The sequence below is a fragment of the Ambystoma mexicanum genome, chromosome 2p, assembly GCF_040938575.1.
Source record: "Ambystoma mexicanum isolate Mex_15411 chromosome 2p, UKY_AmexF1_1, whole genome shotgun sequence".
Classification (NCBI taxonomy): Eukaryota; Metazoa; Chordata; class Amphibia; order Caudata; family Ambystomatidae; genus Ambystoma; species Ambystoma mexicanum.
This window is the reverse complement of record NC_090923.1, coordinates 1474793707-1474810618: the sequence shown is the minus strand read 5'-3', so window position 1 is coordinate 1474810618 and position 16912 is coordinate 1474793707. Positions and strand designations below refer to the sequence as shown.

General features: G+C 42.5%; 1 protein-coding gene across 1 annotated transcript in view; it reads right to left on the bottom strand.

Annotated features, from left to right (window-relative positions):
• Positions 1 to 1367: 1367 nt before the first annotated feature.
• The window catches only part of LOC138567643 (zinc finger protein 2-like), a 563467-nt gene continuing 547922 nt past the window's right edge, over positions 1368 to 16912 (bottom strand). The window contains exon 8 of the mRNA XM_069646107.1: positions 1368 to 7105. Within this exon, the coding sequence (XP_069502208.1) occupies positions 6177 to 7105 (929 nt within the window). The 3' untranslated portion in view covers positions 1368 to 6176. The remainder of the gene's footprint in view (positions 7106 to 16912) is intronic.

Here is a 16912-nt window from a genome sequence, read left to right as displayed (position 1 = left end):
AATTCAAAATACTCAATAAACTTCACTATACCCCTGTTAAGATGGCTAAAATCAAGGTGTCCACAAACACGAACTGTCCCAAATGCAATAACCCTCAAGCTGACTCATACCATATGTACTGGGCCTGCCCTGAAATAATTGGATTCTGGAAGACAGTAGCAAATATACTGGAAGACATTACGCAAATTCCCGCACAACTTACCCCCAAGAAATATCTGTTTGGCGACATCGGTAAATTCCCAGAAAAAACCAGGAGGCTATTCAACGTCGCTTGTGTGGTGGCTAAAAAATGTATCTTGCAAAAGTGGAAAAGTCCCCACGCCCCCTATGCAGAAAAATTCTTAAAATCACTGGCATATGTGCACGAATGTGAAGAAACTTATATAGGTCTGGTCCCCTCTCTTTGCAGACCTAAAGACATTTGGTCAGCGTTCAGGACTTACCATCGCACCACCCCACCTAACTCGGAAGAGGACGATACCGATTGAAACGTGTGTCTTAACCCCGCCAACAAACGTTTAACATCATTAATTGTGATGCTTTTTTATATAGGTATATGTATGGGAGAAAACAAAGCGTTTAACATGTATATCCATTACCACAGAGTGGTTCATGCGTGTGTATTGTGAATTGCAACCAAAAAATAAAGTTTAAAAAAAACAAAAAACAAATGCAGCAGTGTTTCTTTACTTTGATTCCATTTGTATAATGGGTATTGTTGCATACAGGACGATAGATGACTTTACTAGCTCTTCATTAAGTAAGAGCTGTAATGAGGAAGGGTTTAATGAGTGATTACTGGCAGCTATTCTGCATTGCTCTTGGTCCTCTTCACCTGTAAGAGTTCCCTAAATGATGTGCCACAGGTGGAAACATCGCTTGGGGAGATACACGTTTCCTTCTTTAAGCATGGATAAATACGTCTTTGCCATGCAAATACGAGTCTCTAAGAGCTGGGAGGACCAAGGGTAATGCAGATTACTAGTGAGTAATCCCACATTAAAAAATAGGGTTAAAGAAATACAATACTGATGCTTAGTCATGGTTTCCCGACCTGACCTATCATAAATCATGTGGTGGTACTAGGAAATTGCACATTAGTGGCCTAAGATGGAAAAGATATTAACAAAACTTTATTCCAATATGCGAGCGATGAGGAGTCCTTGAGGAGTATTATGAACTGAGGCATATGTGTGCCATTTCTCTTCAGTTTCCTGTGTTTCTCTCAATAAAAATAATTTCACACGAAAAACAAGGTATACAGCGGTGTAATAATGTCATGGTATTGCAGTATTCAGTATTACGTTATTATAACATTTCTATTGATGAAAAGCTCAATCAGAGACAGAAATGCTTCGAAATTATTCATCAAAACAGTTCTTTATTGTCAACCAATGATATGTACAAGTAACAGTAAATGCATTATGTATATTTCAACATACACATTTCTCAGAGTCATATGCAATTGATGGAGACTGCAATGCAGTACTGGACAAGATTATAAAATACCAGTTTGAGAAAATTAACTGCGTATAAATAAAAATGCAGACATTCACAGAATAGTAAAGTGTGTTTCTAGACTTTATAGTAGGAGGAATGTATGCATTATGTAAAATATTGATTATGACCCAATTAGAATAGCAAATCAGGACGAAATTGGGGGTGATTTTCACTTCAAAATTGACTTGTTCACTGTAAACTTAAATTTAAAATCATATGTTGTTTGCTTTTATAATATGTCAAGATGTGCCATCATATTTTTCTGTTTCAAAATAAACTGTAACTGTTTGTCTCATGGTGTCACTGAGGTGACATGGTATATCTGTGGAATGTGTGAGAAACCTACAGGTGTCTCACCAACAAGTCTCAGGGGATCTGTCATCCAGGTGGCCAGGACATGGCCATCGTTTTTGGTTCCAGTTCCTGGGGGTGAACCAGTGCGGGGGGATCACCTGAGTGAGGGGTCTTCAGGGAGTGGGACACTGGATGGTAAGACGTGGTATCCCCTTCCCTGTAACACCTTTACCCCATCCTATCAGGGAGGATACTTAGGAACTGAACCCCCCTTTCCGCCCTGCACAACACAAACACTTTCTCATGGACAGCTCGCTATGAGAGAAAACAGACTTACACCCGAGCCGTATACCTGGCATGTCCCAATACAATGGTCAGACAGGGTCAGGCAGTTACTGACCATCACGCACACCTGACTTCCATTACACTTCCCCACGTAGATAAAAGGCAGAGCATGAGAGCAAACTCTGAGTGAGGCGAAGCACACGAGGAAGCAGCAGTTCCAAGATGGCAGTTTAAGACGAGGAGAAAGACGGCAAAACAGAAGGGGATCACAAGGAGGGAAGTGCCCTTGGCCTTTTCGACAAGGAACCGTTACTTTCACGAAACCTCGAGAATAGAAAGCGTAAGACCAGAAAACCAGGCAAAGAATCCTGCATTGTGTGTCGGAGGTATCCAGGGCTCTCCCGTGCCGATAATCAAGGAAGGGAGAATTGGCAGTTGTCGTGTTACTCTCCTTGGCTCCAACAACAAAGCAGCGCCAGTGAAATCAACACAGCCGATGAATTGGGGAGACTGCTACCAGATTGGTCTGTGTTGAAGCCAAGGTTGCAAGTGGCAACATTGTATGGTGAGTGCTGAAGCTAACAGTGTATGAAACGCATGTGATAACAAACGCGAGTAAAATTGAACAACAGATGAGTGATTGAACTTTGAAACCAAGATACAATACCTTTGACAGCGTGGTCTGGCACCGCATGCTCATTCGAAGGCCTCTGTAAGGTATCCAACTGAGAGTTGACAAAGGTGAAAGAGTGGCAAAGAACCGTGCATCGAAGTGGTCCTGCGGTGGGTCAAGCAAAATCCTGTGCACAATCGAAAGTCTTTGATGTTGATACTGCCAAGAAAGTTGATGACAAAGTAGATAAGGTTTGTCCGGGCTCGAACAAGGGAGATCAATTGAAAGCAAGTTTGAGTTAAAGTGAATTAAATTGGTCCGAGCCTGGTGGAAGGAGGCTCATTGACCATTGGGGGCGTAAGAAAGGGTGAGTCCCAATTTTTTGTTTACGGGGGATTGCGCTAAAGTAGGGACTAGTTATAAAGTGTCAAAAACACACACAAAAAAGCTCAATTACCCCTCTTTTAGTCCACCTTCGAATTAGATCAGAGACAAATTGCCTTCCACGCGCTGATAGCGAAGAGCTGTTGTGACTTGAAAGACGTCTGAATCCACTGAAATCTACTATTCATAAGTTGGTGGGCGAGACATATGCGAACATTTAAAGGACCAAGTCGCACCCAAATTGAAAGGCTGTGCACCGGTTGTTTGTGAAGCCTACTTTTTTTTTCGGCGCCTACTCTACAAACAAGCCGCCGAGTAAACATAAGGTTTGAAAAGTGGCCAAAAAGCAAACCAGTGTTGAGAGAAAATAACGACAATGGCATGACGGCTGCCTAAAAGCAGAACACAAATAGATTGCTGCATAATGCAACCCCTGAAAAGGAAGTGATTTTCCATTTCCCTCGTCATAGAAACCAAGCTTTAGTCCAACCACAAGAGAATATAAAGTACCTGAAAAATTGTGAAAAAACTGGGGATTTGTGTTTTGAACTTTCTGTCAACTTGAAAAGCAATATACCGTCCCGAAGAGGGCCACAACTAAAACAGCAGAACACCAGGGATGGTGTTGATGTAATCTGTGTGCCAAAACATATGTAGACATCCCGTAGACACTGAAATTAATGTGTCCTTTTTTGCAGCACTAGTACCTTTTTATGCTGTCCATTTATAGTATGTTCCCCCTAAATTGCAAGACAATCAATACTCTGAAAACAGTTTGTCAAGGTGATCTGTTAAAACTGTCACTATAGTAACTCTAGACACCACTAGTAGAAAATGTGTTTTTGCTGGACTTTTTAGTATTTGTGTTTTCTAACTATCAATTTGTTTTAAGTGTGTGAGGTGCCTTGTGGAAAGCACCCACCATATATTTATGTGTCAAAAATTTAGCGATTAAAAATGTTTTTTTATTTTGTTTACTCTTTGGAATTTATTTTTTGTTCTATGTGAATTTCAGATAGATGAAATAGATAATCTATCAGTATTCCTCTCCTTGTCCCTGATCTAATTTGAAGGTGGACTAAAAGAGGGGTAATTGAGCTTTTTTGTGCGTGTTTTTGACACTGATTGACCATTAGGCCTCATTACAAGTTTGGCGGTAGCCTTGCCGGAAAAACTGGCATGCTGCCACCAAACTTGCAAATTTTTCCGGCACCCGCAAATGGGCAAATACGGCCACGCCTGACCCGGTAATTGCCCATTCGCGGGTGCCGGAATAAAATGCTCCCCATTTCCATTTGAGCCCCATGGGGCTCAATTGAATGGGGAGGTTGGATGCACCGGCACCATTTGTGAATGGTGCCGGTGCATCCGACATGCTCTGCTCGCGGGTGCCGTTCCGCCCGCCAGGTCAGACCTGGCGGGATAAAAGGCACTGGCGAGCAGAACTCGTAGTTTGCCGGTCCAGTAACTATGGTACCGGCAAGCTTACCAGTACCATGGATACCGGACCGGTAAACTTGTAATGAGGCCCATTGTGTTAAAATAGATATGAGCCCGGCTGAGGGTGATCCGGGGTGAACCGTGAATCACCCGAGAAATTGGATACGTGAAAATCCTACAACCATTGTGTTAAAGGGGATATGAGCCCGGCTGAGGGGGATCCAAGGTGAATAGTGAATCACTAGAGAAATAGGGTATGTGTGAAATCCTAAGAGGAAAGGAAGGTAGGGCCTCACTACGAGTTTGGAGGTATTTCGGAGGTAAATCCTCTGAGATACCACCAAATGGATTTAAAGTTACCACCACTTGTGCCCATGGATTTACCATGGGATTACAGGTGGTGGTAGGTGGTGTAAATCCCCATTTTCTGGAGTCCATAGGGCTCCACTGGGGATTTTTGGCAGAATTATCATTGGTGGAATTACGAGTATTAATTATGCCGATTTCTGGGAGGAAAAGTGTAGGATTCCCCTTCAGCATCATGCTGGAGGTACATGCTCTACTTTTACCTCCCAAAATCGGTCAAATTACCACTTGTAATTCCACTGGTGGTAATTCAGCCAAAATTTGCAATGTGGTGGTGCAGGAAAAATTGAGGTAATAGAATGAATTCCACTTTTTCCCCCACACCACCAAACTCGGAATGAGGTTCTTATTGTTTGATTGTTACATCAAGCCTTTGAAACAAGAGACTTTGTAAGGCCATGAGACTTGGGCAGAGAAGGCCCTGATGCTAATGTTTGAACTGCACCCTCATACTAGAGAAGCCAGAAACTGTGCTAAACTCGAGTGTGCTGCCTTGTGTTCTGCTGAAAACGTGGACAAAGGAGGCCAATGGCCTGAATATCCTGACATATCATTTCTTGAACACTTCTTTCTTTTGCATAACATTGTTTCCTACACTATTTGTATTTAGAGGTAAAGACTGGCAATAGGTTTATTAGTATAGGCCCTTTTACACCACTAGGACGGCGTTATTATTATTTGATGGTCGTAACTTGCTCCCATCTTTAGATTTAGGATTAGATAGTCGTTTTTCAAACCCTTTTGAAGTTCAATAAACACCCTTGAACTGTGGTCACTTGTGGCTGTCTTACGGTTGATACCATGCCTTCCTTACAGATTATATATTTACTTGTGTAGGACATTTTTGATGTGATCATAAATGTACAGTTTTCTATCGTTTTATTTGTCTCATAGTGCTGGTATGTTTGTTTGTTTTATTATTTATAATGCGCGAGCGTACCCGGGGGTATCAGGGCGCAGACTTTACAAGAATTTTCGAAGCTTGGTTACACTACACGAGGAAAATACATAATACAAATATAGGTGCACAAATGTTATATACAATATATACAAATCAACAGTAGGCCAGCAGGCCGTAATGTAATATACAGATAAGCAAGAGGCACACGTGGTTACGATGTGTGCGTGTAGCGCTGGACACTACCTGGTTTTAGTGGGTCTCCAGTTTCAGCCAGGAGATTAACTTGGAACGGAAGTTCTGATAAGGCAAGTCTGCTCTGAGGTTTGGAGGCAGGGAGTTCCAGAACTTGGCAGCTTTTACCGGTATGTTTCTGGTAGTGGCATATTTCAAACCTTATACAGTTTCCGATAGATCAACAATACCATTTTGTTGTAGCCTAGCATGTATTTTTTGATGTTCAAAAAGATTGTGCTTTTGATTGAAACTTTTCCCACAGATACTGCAATGATAAGGTCTTTCACCCGTATGAATTTTTTGGTGTCTATGAAGAGCTCCTGTTTGATTGAAGCTTTTTCCGCAAACCATACAATGAAATGGCCTCTCCCCTGTATGTGTTCTTTTATGTCTCATAAGAGCAGTCATGGAAGAGAGGCCTTTTCCACACTCAGTACATTTAAATCTGCCTTTTAGTTCATGCGTTTGCTGATGTCCAGTATGGCTCGCAGTGTGGAAGGTTTGCTCGCTTTTCATTCTGTGCAATTTTTGGTGTCGATGAAGAGCTCCGTTTTGATTGAAACATCTCCCACAAACAGTGCAATGATAAGGTCTCTCGCCTGTATGTGTTCTTTCATGTCTAACAAGTGCTGCCATTGAAGAAAGGCTTTTTCCACACTCAGTACATGTGAATCTTCGTTTTACTCCATGTGCTTGCTGACGCACAGTAGGGAGGTCAGGCTCTGAGATTTGTTGCCTTGGAGGACAATTGTATGCTGTGTAGCTTTGCAGTCGGTCTGAGTCCCATGGTATCGTGTTTGGAGTTCTTTTAATACTTTTTAAAGTCTCACAATCAATGTAGGCTTCTTTTTTCTGTACATTAAGAGTTAGCTCATGTAAATTGGAATATATTGGTTCGCTGGGCCCACTTTGCCTTTGATCATTGTTTCGTTCTTGTACTTCCTGAGGACATCCTGTCCACAGATGGCTCACAGATCTTTTTCTCTCCTCGACATGATGGTCCATGTTGGATTGGAGCTTTTCTGACGATTTATCATCATACTTTAAAGAATAACTGGCATTTCTCCTCTTGATCATGCTTTCATTACCTGTTGGATTAATGGTTACAATACCTATTAGCTTTCTCCAAGGAAAGTGGTGCAATAAAACATTTATAGATCAGAAAAGATAGGGGGGGGTTCCCCACTTAGGACAACCATCTGATACATGTCCTGGTAAAACTGTGCACATCCTGTACGTGACTACTACAGGACCAATATGTGCTGTATTGCTAAACAGTGAAGGTGTTCAAAACGTTTTTTTTATCTTAGAATGGCAGCCATGTGATGCAGAAGAACAGGTTGCCTGGCAGCATCCTTTGAGGCGGTTCATGGTCGAGTAGTACAATGAAAATATTTCTTACGTGCATGTTTTTTGTTTTAAGACTCAAAAAATCCATACCTTTTATCTGCAGTCTATGGGTTTTGGAATGGTTATATGGACTGTGAAATTGTAAAGCCAAAGAAAACAAAGTAAAAAGAAGATCATTGATGCCAAAGTAATGTTTGATTGCTTGCTATTGCTATGTGTAGATCTAGGGCCTCATTACGACCCTGGCGGCCCCATAATGAAGGGTGCCGGTACGGGACCGGCACCCTTCATTACGGGAGTGCCTATTACGAGGTTCCCTTTGCGGGACCCAGAACAGACGTCTGGTAAAATCAGACGTCCTTTCCGGGTCCCTCGAGGGGAAGAGGGAGCTAATAACGGGCCGTTAGTAACGTGCCCGTTATTAGCTCCCTCCCCATTCCCTTTGAGCCCTATGGGGGCTCAAATGGGAATGGGGAATGGTTCCTTCAAGGAGGAATAACCGGGTCCTCCGAAGTCGGAATGACCCGGTTATTCCTCATTGAAGGAACCCGGTATTGGAGCCCGGTATAGAGGTAGCCATATCCTTATTAAGGGCATGGCTACCTCCATACTCGTAATGAGGCCCTTAGTGTCAAGAACAGCAAGCTCCACCTAACACTATAGATAACGATATATTTATACATTTTAAATTCATATATTTGCTTTTCAGATTTACAGCATTATAACTCATAGGGTCATAACATAGTATCAATGTCATCTAATCTTATTAAACTATTTCTGATTGACATGGGCTGGAATGGAATTCTCAGTCGAAGCTCGCTATTTCATAACTGGTTTTTACCCCCATGATGATATATGGTCTTGAAGCTCTCCAAAAGATTGATCTTAAGTGGCTGCAGGTACTGGAGGGTACATTTTGGAAAAAACTGGGCCTCCCCTCCTGTATCCCAATGGCCAACATCCGATTCGAGATGGGGTTGCAATCTTTGAAATCAGTGGTCCTTAGGAGAAGGGCAGAACTTTTTTTGAAGCTGGATAGCACTTCTTCAAACCAACTCCTGGTTTCCTTGTGGCAAGAATTGTGTAAGGAACCGAAGAAGTCGCCCTTAAAAACCAATATTGAAAAATTATTAAACACTTTGAGGTGGAGTAAGCGATATTGTGAGTTCTCTCCTACAGTTAAATCTGCTTTGTCAAGGAAAATAGATCTGGGTGACTGGATAGAAAACTATGCTCACGTGGAACAATTAAAAAAAATATCAATTTGTGAAACACATTTTGTATACATACAAAAAGCCCCAACAATACTTAAATCTGTGCCCGGGAGTTAGACTCAGGCGATTTATCCTATTGGTTAGGATAAATTATCTTCTAGTGAGGGAAAACACTGGAATCGTAAACAAACTAATATGCTCTGAGCGTTGGTGTAGGTTATGTGAGAACAAAGACTTCATAGAGTCTGGGAAATATGTACTGACTGGTTGTCCGAAGATGACTAACACCTATAAAAAATGCTACGGGAAATATGCGCACAATGTAGATCACATAAAGGATGACATTTTCTGGTGGCATAATTTGAACTCTACTCACATGAAGTGCTTAATAGCAATGTATAACGTTTGGTTAGTGATTAAGAGGCGATTGGGTATTTCAATTTGATTGGACTGAATTATTTATTTGTACAATGGGAACAGGTGTGTTTTAGTATCTAATGAATTGTATTTTATTTCATTTCATTTTAGTATGTTTTATATGTTTTATGTAAGTAATTTGATTATCAGGTTGCTTGATTATGTAAATTATTCTTGTGTTTTATTTTATTTTCAGAATTTTTTATAGATATTATGTAATTATGTGAAAAGTTTATTTATAAACTGTAACACATTAATAATAAATTTAAATTAAACTCAGTCATTCCTGACTGAGTGTTATGGCAATGCCAGGGGGAGGCAGTTGCAGAGATTTAAAACAACAAGGGGAAAAAGGAGACTTTAATACAATAAAAAAGGTAATTCCACATCCTTTATCTGGAGGAGTGTTAGGATGTGCAGTGTTTCCAATGTTTACCTGTTAAACCATGAGTGTATAATATTTCCTTCACTATGTCTATTGTCACTTAGATACTATAGAACATAGAACTGCATCTTATGTAGCAGGGTTCCAAGGAGAGCCAGTGAAGAAGCAGGGCCTTAGTGGGAAGATTGTACTCCTCCTGCTGGGGGTCGTCTTATGTCATCAACTTGCAAATAAAAGGTTCTTTACCTTTAAACTACTGGTTATGTGAAAGCCTCCCTTTGTACATAACATTTGGCGACGAGGATTTTGACTGGGACCCGGAGGACGACCCCCAGCGCCTTTTCTACAGATCTAGTGTGCTGGCTGTGGAGCGGAGCCAGCCTGACTTGCCTGAGGGAGGGCCTTTTTCAGTGGATTATTGACGGCCTGACATCCAGTGTGTGGCATCCACCGGAGGGACATTGCTAGCGCCAGAGGAAAACCCCTGGAGGCTCCGTGGTCTGTGGGAGCTGGAATTGGACCCCTGCAATTTTGTTGAACTTGTGGAGACCGGGCTGGCAAAGACACGGCTTTGGCACTTTTATAATTGGATTTTGGGTTGTGTGTTTTCCGAGCGGCCATTGGACACCCTGGCCCCACACTGAGCAAGGTTGAGAAAGGAGTCGCCGCCGATGACCCTGGTGAGGCGCTCCAGGGTGAGTACATAACCAAGCAGCTATCTTTTAATTAGTGTCACCTACCTGTTTGGGTGGGAGCTCTATTGGTTAAACCAGAATTGCAAGCTTGTTATTCTATTCTGCAACTTTGAGACATGGCAAATGTGCCTGCTCCTGTGTTTTTTCTGGCAGTGCCAGGTGAACCCAGGGTTAGATGGGAAGACTGGAAGGAAGGATTCAGCAAATATGCCTTAGCAGTGTTTGGTGCCAACTACTCCAATGAGCGCAAGGAGGCATTGCTATTTCACTGTTTGGGAACTGCAGGCCAAGAGGTCTTAAAGAGATTGCCGGAGCCTTCTGACATTTTGGATGCTGGTCCATATGAAAGGACATTAGCCAAACTGGACAGGCATTTTAGAGTGGAGGAGAACATTATATTGGAAAGATATAAATTTGCCACGAGAGAGCAGAAGAATGGGGAAAGTATTGAGGATTTTGTCACGGCTTTAAGGGGCTTAGCAGTGAAATGCAAATTCACTCACTGTCAGGATGAGCACTTGAGAGACCAGCTAATGATTAAATGTTCCAATGACAGTATTAGGAAAGAACTATGGAAAGAGAGGAACCCCACTTTGGATCGAGCAATTGAGATAGCGAAAATGGTGGAACACACAGATAAGTGCATTGAAGTTCTTCAATCGGATACTGTGAACAATGGTAAACCCAAGTTGGATGGGAGTCAGGGTTCAGTGCTGAAGGTGTCAAAGGTTGTTCAGAGGCAGAGTACGTGGAATCCAAGACGCGCCTCGCAGAATGCTAAAAGGAGCGAAGAGAACAGACCAGCAACTGGCAGAGGATGGCGTCAATGGGTTCCTGCAAAAGATAGCAGAGGGATTCCCAAAGACATGAATTCTTTCAAGATGGTTAGGGATTCAGGACAATCCAGAGGTTTTCCAGGGAGAAGATGCTTTAGATGTGGAAGCTTGTCGCATATAGCCTCGGATAAGGATTGCTTTGCTATTCATATCATATGCAATGAGTGTGGTGTGAGAGGGCACATTGCCCGATGTTGTAGAAATTTTAATGCTGGGTCAAATCAAGTGCATGAAATAAGTGCAAGTTATGAAGATGAGTCATATTGTGAGGATGGCAGAGAAGTGGTATTTACAGTGAATGCTGTCAATGGCAGAGTGAAAATGCAGAAACCTTATGCTGAGGTTGTAATTCGAGGTGTACCCGTACGCATGCTAATGGATAGTGGTGCTGACTACACCTTGATAAGTGTGGAAGTGTGGAGGAACAAATTCGATAGTTGTACTCTGTGGGAAAATACTGTTAAAGCAAATGCTTATGGAGATGTTCCCATAGATATTATAGGTTGCTTTGATGCTGAATTACAGTTTAAGGACAGGAAGGCCAAAGGTTGTGTGTATGTTACCAACAGAGGGGGTGAATTGTTGTCATGGAGTGATCAAGCTGAATTGAAGATAAGGCTTGAGGCAAGTCATCCCGAGCAGGTAATGTCTGTTGCGGGAGGAGAGCCCACAGAGATACAAACCACGTTATCTGGGAAATTTGGGTGTCTTAAGGGCTTTGTACATGTAATTCGCCTAAAGAAAGGAGCTGTCCCTAAGATTGCAAAAATGCGAACTATTCCTCTTGCTCTTAGAGGAGATGTAGAGGAAGAACTCAAGAGAATGGAAAGAGATGGTGTCATTGAAAAGATAGAAGCATCTGAATGGGTCAGTCCTATAGTTGTAGTCAGAAAAGGCAATGGGTCTTTGAGGCTCTGTATAGATCTTAGACATCTAAACAGCATGGTTGTGGCAGACAGGTTTCCTCTTCCCCGAATAGATGATTTGATGGTGGGAGTAGCTGGGTCAAAAGTGTTCTCCATACTAGATCTTAAATCGGCCTACCATCAGGTTGAATTGCACCCTAATTCCAGGGATCTCACCGCCTTCATCACCCCGATTGGATTGTTCAGGTGTGTTCGCATGCCATTTGGTTTGGTCTCAGCCGCAAGTGTGTTTCAGAGTATTATGCATAAATTACTTGGGGGTGAAAAAGGGGTGATGTGTTATCAGGATGATGTTCTTGTATGTGGGAGCGATGAGAAGGAGCATGATGTTCGTTTGAAAAGAGTTTTGGATATTTTGAAGGAGGCAGGCCTCACCGTTGCCTTGGAAAAATGTACTTTTAAAGCCAACAAAGTGGTGTACCTGGGTCATGAGATCACTGGGGAAGGGGTTAGACCCAAGGAGGAGGCTATTGAGGCCATAAAAAGAATGGAGGAGCCTAAGTCTAAAGGGGACATACTATCATTTTTGGGACTGGTGGAGTTTTACGGCAAATTTGTCAAGGGGTTAGCAGAAATGTCGAGGAATATGAGATTTCTCACTCGCAAGGGAGTCGTTTTTAAATGATGTGACCGGTGCAAGAAAGAATTTTTGATGATAAAAGAGGCTATTGTCAATGCTCCCATTTTGAAAATATTTGAGGAAAGTAAACCCACATTGCTTTTTGTTGATGCCAGTGATTATGGTGTTGGGGCTGTTCTGATGCAGGAGGATCAGACAGGTTTACAGACTGTGGCTTTTGCGTCCAGGTCTTTGAAGGGCCCAGAATCTAGATATTCAGTTATTGAGAAGGAGGCTCTAGCATGCGTTTGGGGTGTCGAGAAATTTAAAAGATTCTTGTGGGGGAGGAGTTTCACCATTTGCACTGACCATAAACCCTTGGTTGGAATTTATACGAAAGGTGGTTTGGAGGGAGTGTCAAGACGCATTATGAAATGGGTCACGGCATTGCAAGGGTTACAGTATACCATGCTCCACGTAAAGGGGGAGGTTAATGTGGTTGCAGACGTCTTGTCTAGATCTGTCCAGAGGGACATTTCTGACGATAGTGACTTTACAAGTTCAGAGGAGAGTGCAGAAATATTCCAGGTGCATGAAACATTAAAGAAAAGTGAGTGGGATGTGTCTTGCACGGAGGATGTTGTATATCAAGGAGTACTTACTCTGGTTGCAGAAGGTAAAATTAAGAGCCACAGGGGCGAGATGAATGGTTTTGCCAAAGTGAGGGAGGAGCTATGGATTCAGGATGGTTATTTATACAAGGGTCACCAGATGGTTGTGCCAGTCGGTATGAGGAAGTCTGTCTTGGAGTTGGCCCATGTTGGGCATTTAGGTCTGGCCAGGACGAAGGGACTTGTGAGGTCTGAATTTTGGTGGCCTGGTATCGACAAGGACATAGAGGAACAAGTCAAAGACTGTGTGGAATGTATTGAGGGAAACAAAGGCTTGAAAGTGCAAAAAGTTCCCATGGTAGTGAGGGAGTCCCCGCGTGTCCCTTGGGACGAAATTGCGTTAGATCTCCTCGGTCCATTTAATATTGGTGGTGGCAGAGATAGCTACCTATTAGTAGTCATGGATTTATTATCAAAATGGCCGGAGGTATGTGTACTCAAGGACATATCCAGTAGTAGTATAATCAGATTTTTGGAACAACTGTTTTGGAGAGAAGGGTTTCCAAGAAAGTGTTTGTCTGACAATGGGACCCAACTTGTTTCCAGAGAGTTTAAAGAATTCTTAGAGAATCATGGGATTGAGCAGGTGAATACTTCTTTATATCATCCCCAGAGTAATGGGTGTGTGGAACGATTTAATAGGACTCTGATGGAGGCTATTAGGATAGCGGTGGCTACTGGAGGAGATTGGGTGAGAACAGTGATGGAACGCACGTTCCAGTATAGGCTAACTACCCATAGTGTCACAGGCGTGAGTCCATTTGAGATCCTGAGAGGAAGAAAACCAAATACTCATTTATGTCCAGGTTGGATGGGCAAATCAAAAATGGTGGATGTGGATCTAGAGAGTGTAAAAAGGAGAATTTTTGAAGCTGGAGTTAGATCTAAGGAGAGGTATGATCAGAAGAATTGTTGTAGGGAACTCAAGGTCAAAGAGGGTGATTGGATTAAAGTCAAGCTCCCCACCAAAGTTCGTAAAGGAGCCTCGTTGTTTTCTGAACCCAAGCAAGTTGTGAAAGACTTGGGTTCGTCAGTGTTGGTCAAAGGAGGAGCTATTTGGAATAAGGAAAGGGTGGCTTTTCCGTTTCAATGTTAATTTGTCTTCAGTTAGTTGGAGACAGGGACTTTCTTGTGACTCTACCTAATCAACCACTAGATGTCATATATCTATGCTCTTGATTTGTGCCAGGACTTGCAGCGCATCCAATGTTTTACCTGTTAAACCACGAGTGTATAATATTTATTTTACAGGTTTCAATTTCAGTTGTTCAATATGTGTTTTACAGGTTTCAATTTTAGTGGGTCCTCACCCACACAGTTACTTGTTATGTTTAAGGAGGAGAGGTGTTAGGATGTGCAGTGTTTCCAATGTTTACCTGTTAAACCATGAGTGTATAATATTTCCTTCACTATGTCTATTGTCACTTAGATACTATAGAACATAGAACTGCATCTTATGTAGCAGGGTTCCAAGGAGAGCCAGTGAAGAAGCAGGGCCTTAGTGGGAAGATTGTACTCCTCCTGCTGGGGGTCGTCTTATGTCATCAACTTGCAAATAAAAGGTTCATTACCTTTAAACTACTGGTTATGTGAAAGCCTCCCTTTGTACATAACAAGGAGTTACCAAACGTATTTATATAAATCCATCTTTTGGTAATTTTGATGAATTGCATGTCAGGTCTGTGACACTAATAAGCGAATCTGCTTGAAAGCTGTGCCTGTGTCATCCAAGAACCCTTAATGGGTTCGCAGCTTTTTAAACAATAAGATGTATTACTTGAGCTGTCAACTTCTGTATCTAGTTTCCCATGTCTCTATGATTAGACTGTTGCCTAATCAGAGGGACAGGGACAGGGTGGATAAAAGTTTCCTATTTCTAAATATGTAATATCCTCCCAGCTGTTCATATCCCTAATATCCTGAACTACAGTTGAAGGATAAACACAACAGTTAAAGTCCCTATCAAGATAACCCATTTTTCATCCATAGAAAGTATGAGTAGAAGGGGGAATTAACCTTTCTTTTAATTGCCATCAATAGTATTGTCAACCCATTCATGACTGGTGTGGGATCAAGGAAAAGATGCACATAAATTGCGTTTCTCTCAGAATAACATATTCATTATATCATCTTCTAGAAATATGCACACAATGGTTGTCCAGCAATAACAATTTAAATGTATTTTGTAATTTCATTAGGGTTTGTATAGTGCAGATTTAGCATTAGAGGGCATCAGTCCCCTGTAAAAATAACAGGGAGGTTTTATTATAAGTGAGTATGATAATAGGTAGGTTATATTTTGGGGTCTAAACCCTGCAAACAAAAGACCAACTTTGCGGAACGCAGCATCACGGCTGCCCCCCTCAAGCCCTGTCTTGTGCTTCTGCTCCCCTTTCACCAGTCTCTTTTGGCGGGGGTTCCCCAACATACCACTCTGGCCCCAGCACCATACTCCCCCCGCACCCACCACTTTCCTTCGCCAGCTCTGGTGGCCAGCCCAGATGGTCTCCATGAAGCTAACGTGGACACCCAACAAACTGAATGTTGCGCAATGTGACATGGCCTATAGTTCGGCAGGCTTCCAGGTAAGTGGCCAAGAGACCACAATCACAGATTACAGGTAAACTAGTATATATAGCATAGACACATTTCAGTTAGATATATAGCACAGTGGGAATCCAGAGGAAAACTGTAATCACATTGACTAGTCCAACAAGTTAGAGGTGGCACATTGGAGTCAGAATTTTAATTTGCAAAGGGGGATGGTTAAACTGGTTTAGATTAGACATTCATGGAAGAGGTGGTTTTAGGTTCCTACGAACTTGTTAGAGATAAGGAGAGACTTAGGAGCAGAGTATATTGTTTCCAAAGTCTGGGGTAGATCAAGAAAGCTTTCATACTGGGTTGTACTTCGAGTCTTGTTGTTTCTTACAATGAGTGCAGCACAAGTGCAGTCACCATTAGTGAGGGTGTGGAATGATGTCAGCATTGTGAGCATGCAGGAATAGGAAGCACACACATCACGCAGCAACACCCAAAAAAGTTTCACTAGGGGGAGCACAGGGAAGCGCAGAAGTGAGTGCAGTCCCCAGTAGTGGGGTGGTGGAACCATATCAGCTTAGAGACCCGTGTCCATTGAGGTGCTGCAATGAGAGAGACAGATTGGGACAGGCGAGGCTGGTGAGGCTAAAGGCACGGAGAGCTGCTGCACAGGGGGTGAGTGTTTAAGCTAATTTATGTCAGGAGAAAGTAAGGGAAAAACTCAAAATAACACTCTTGTCTGCCCTGTATCCAGTGCTAGATAAGTCCCAGTTGCAAGTACTGAATGCGAAGGAACAAGTTACTTACCTGTAATTGTTGTTCTCCAGCATGGGTCTGTCATAGATTCACATGCTCATGAATATTCCCCGTTGTCAGGCTGGGAATCCTCGGTAAAGAGAAAATCAGTTTCAGTTTCGTTTCTGAACTGTCTTTCTACTAATAACCAATCACTGTTCTCTGGGTCATACTGCCCCCAGCCAATGACTGCCCTCTACCTAAGCCCCTCCTCTGACAGCCATCTTCGGATTTGCTAGCATGTAAATTGGCAGTAGGACCAAGAGAAGAGCCGCAGAGGGGTTGGAGGGAGGGTTTGCATGTGAGTCCATGCCAGTCCCATGCTGGAGAACAACAGTTACAGGTAAGTAACTTGTTCCTTCTCCAGCATGGGGTCTGGCATGGATTCACATGCTCATGAATACAAGAATACATAGCAGTACACACATGCACAACTACATGAGGTGGCAAGGCTCAACATTAAGCATTTCAACAACTCAACATTAAGCATCTCTTACCTCCTCACC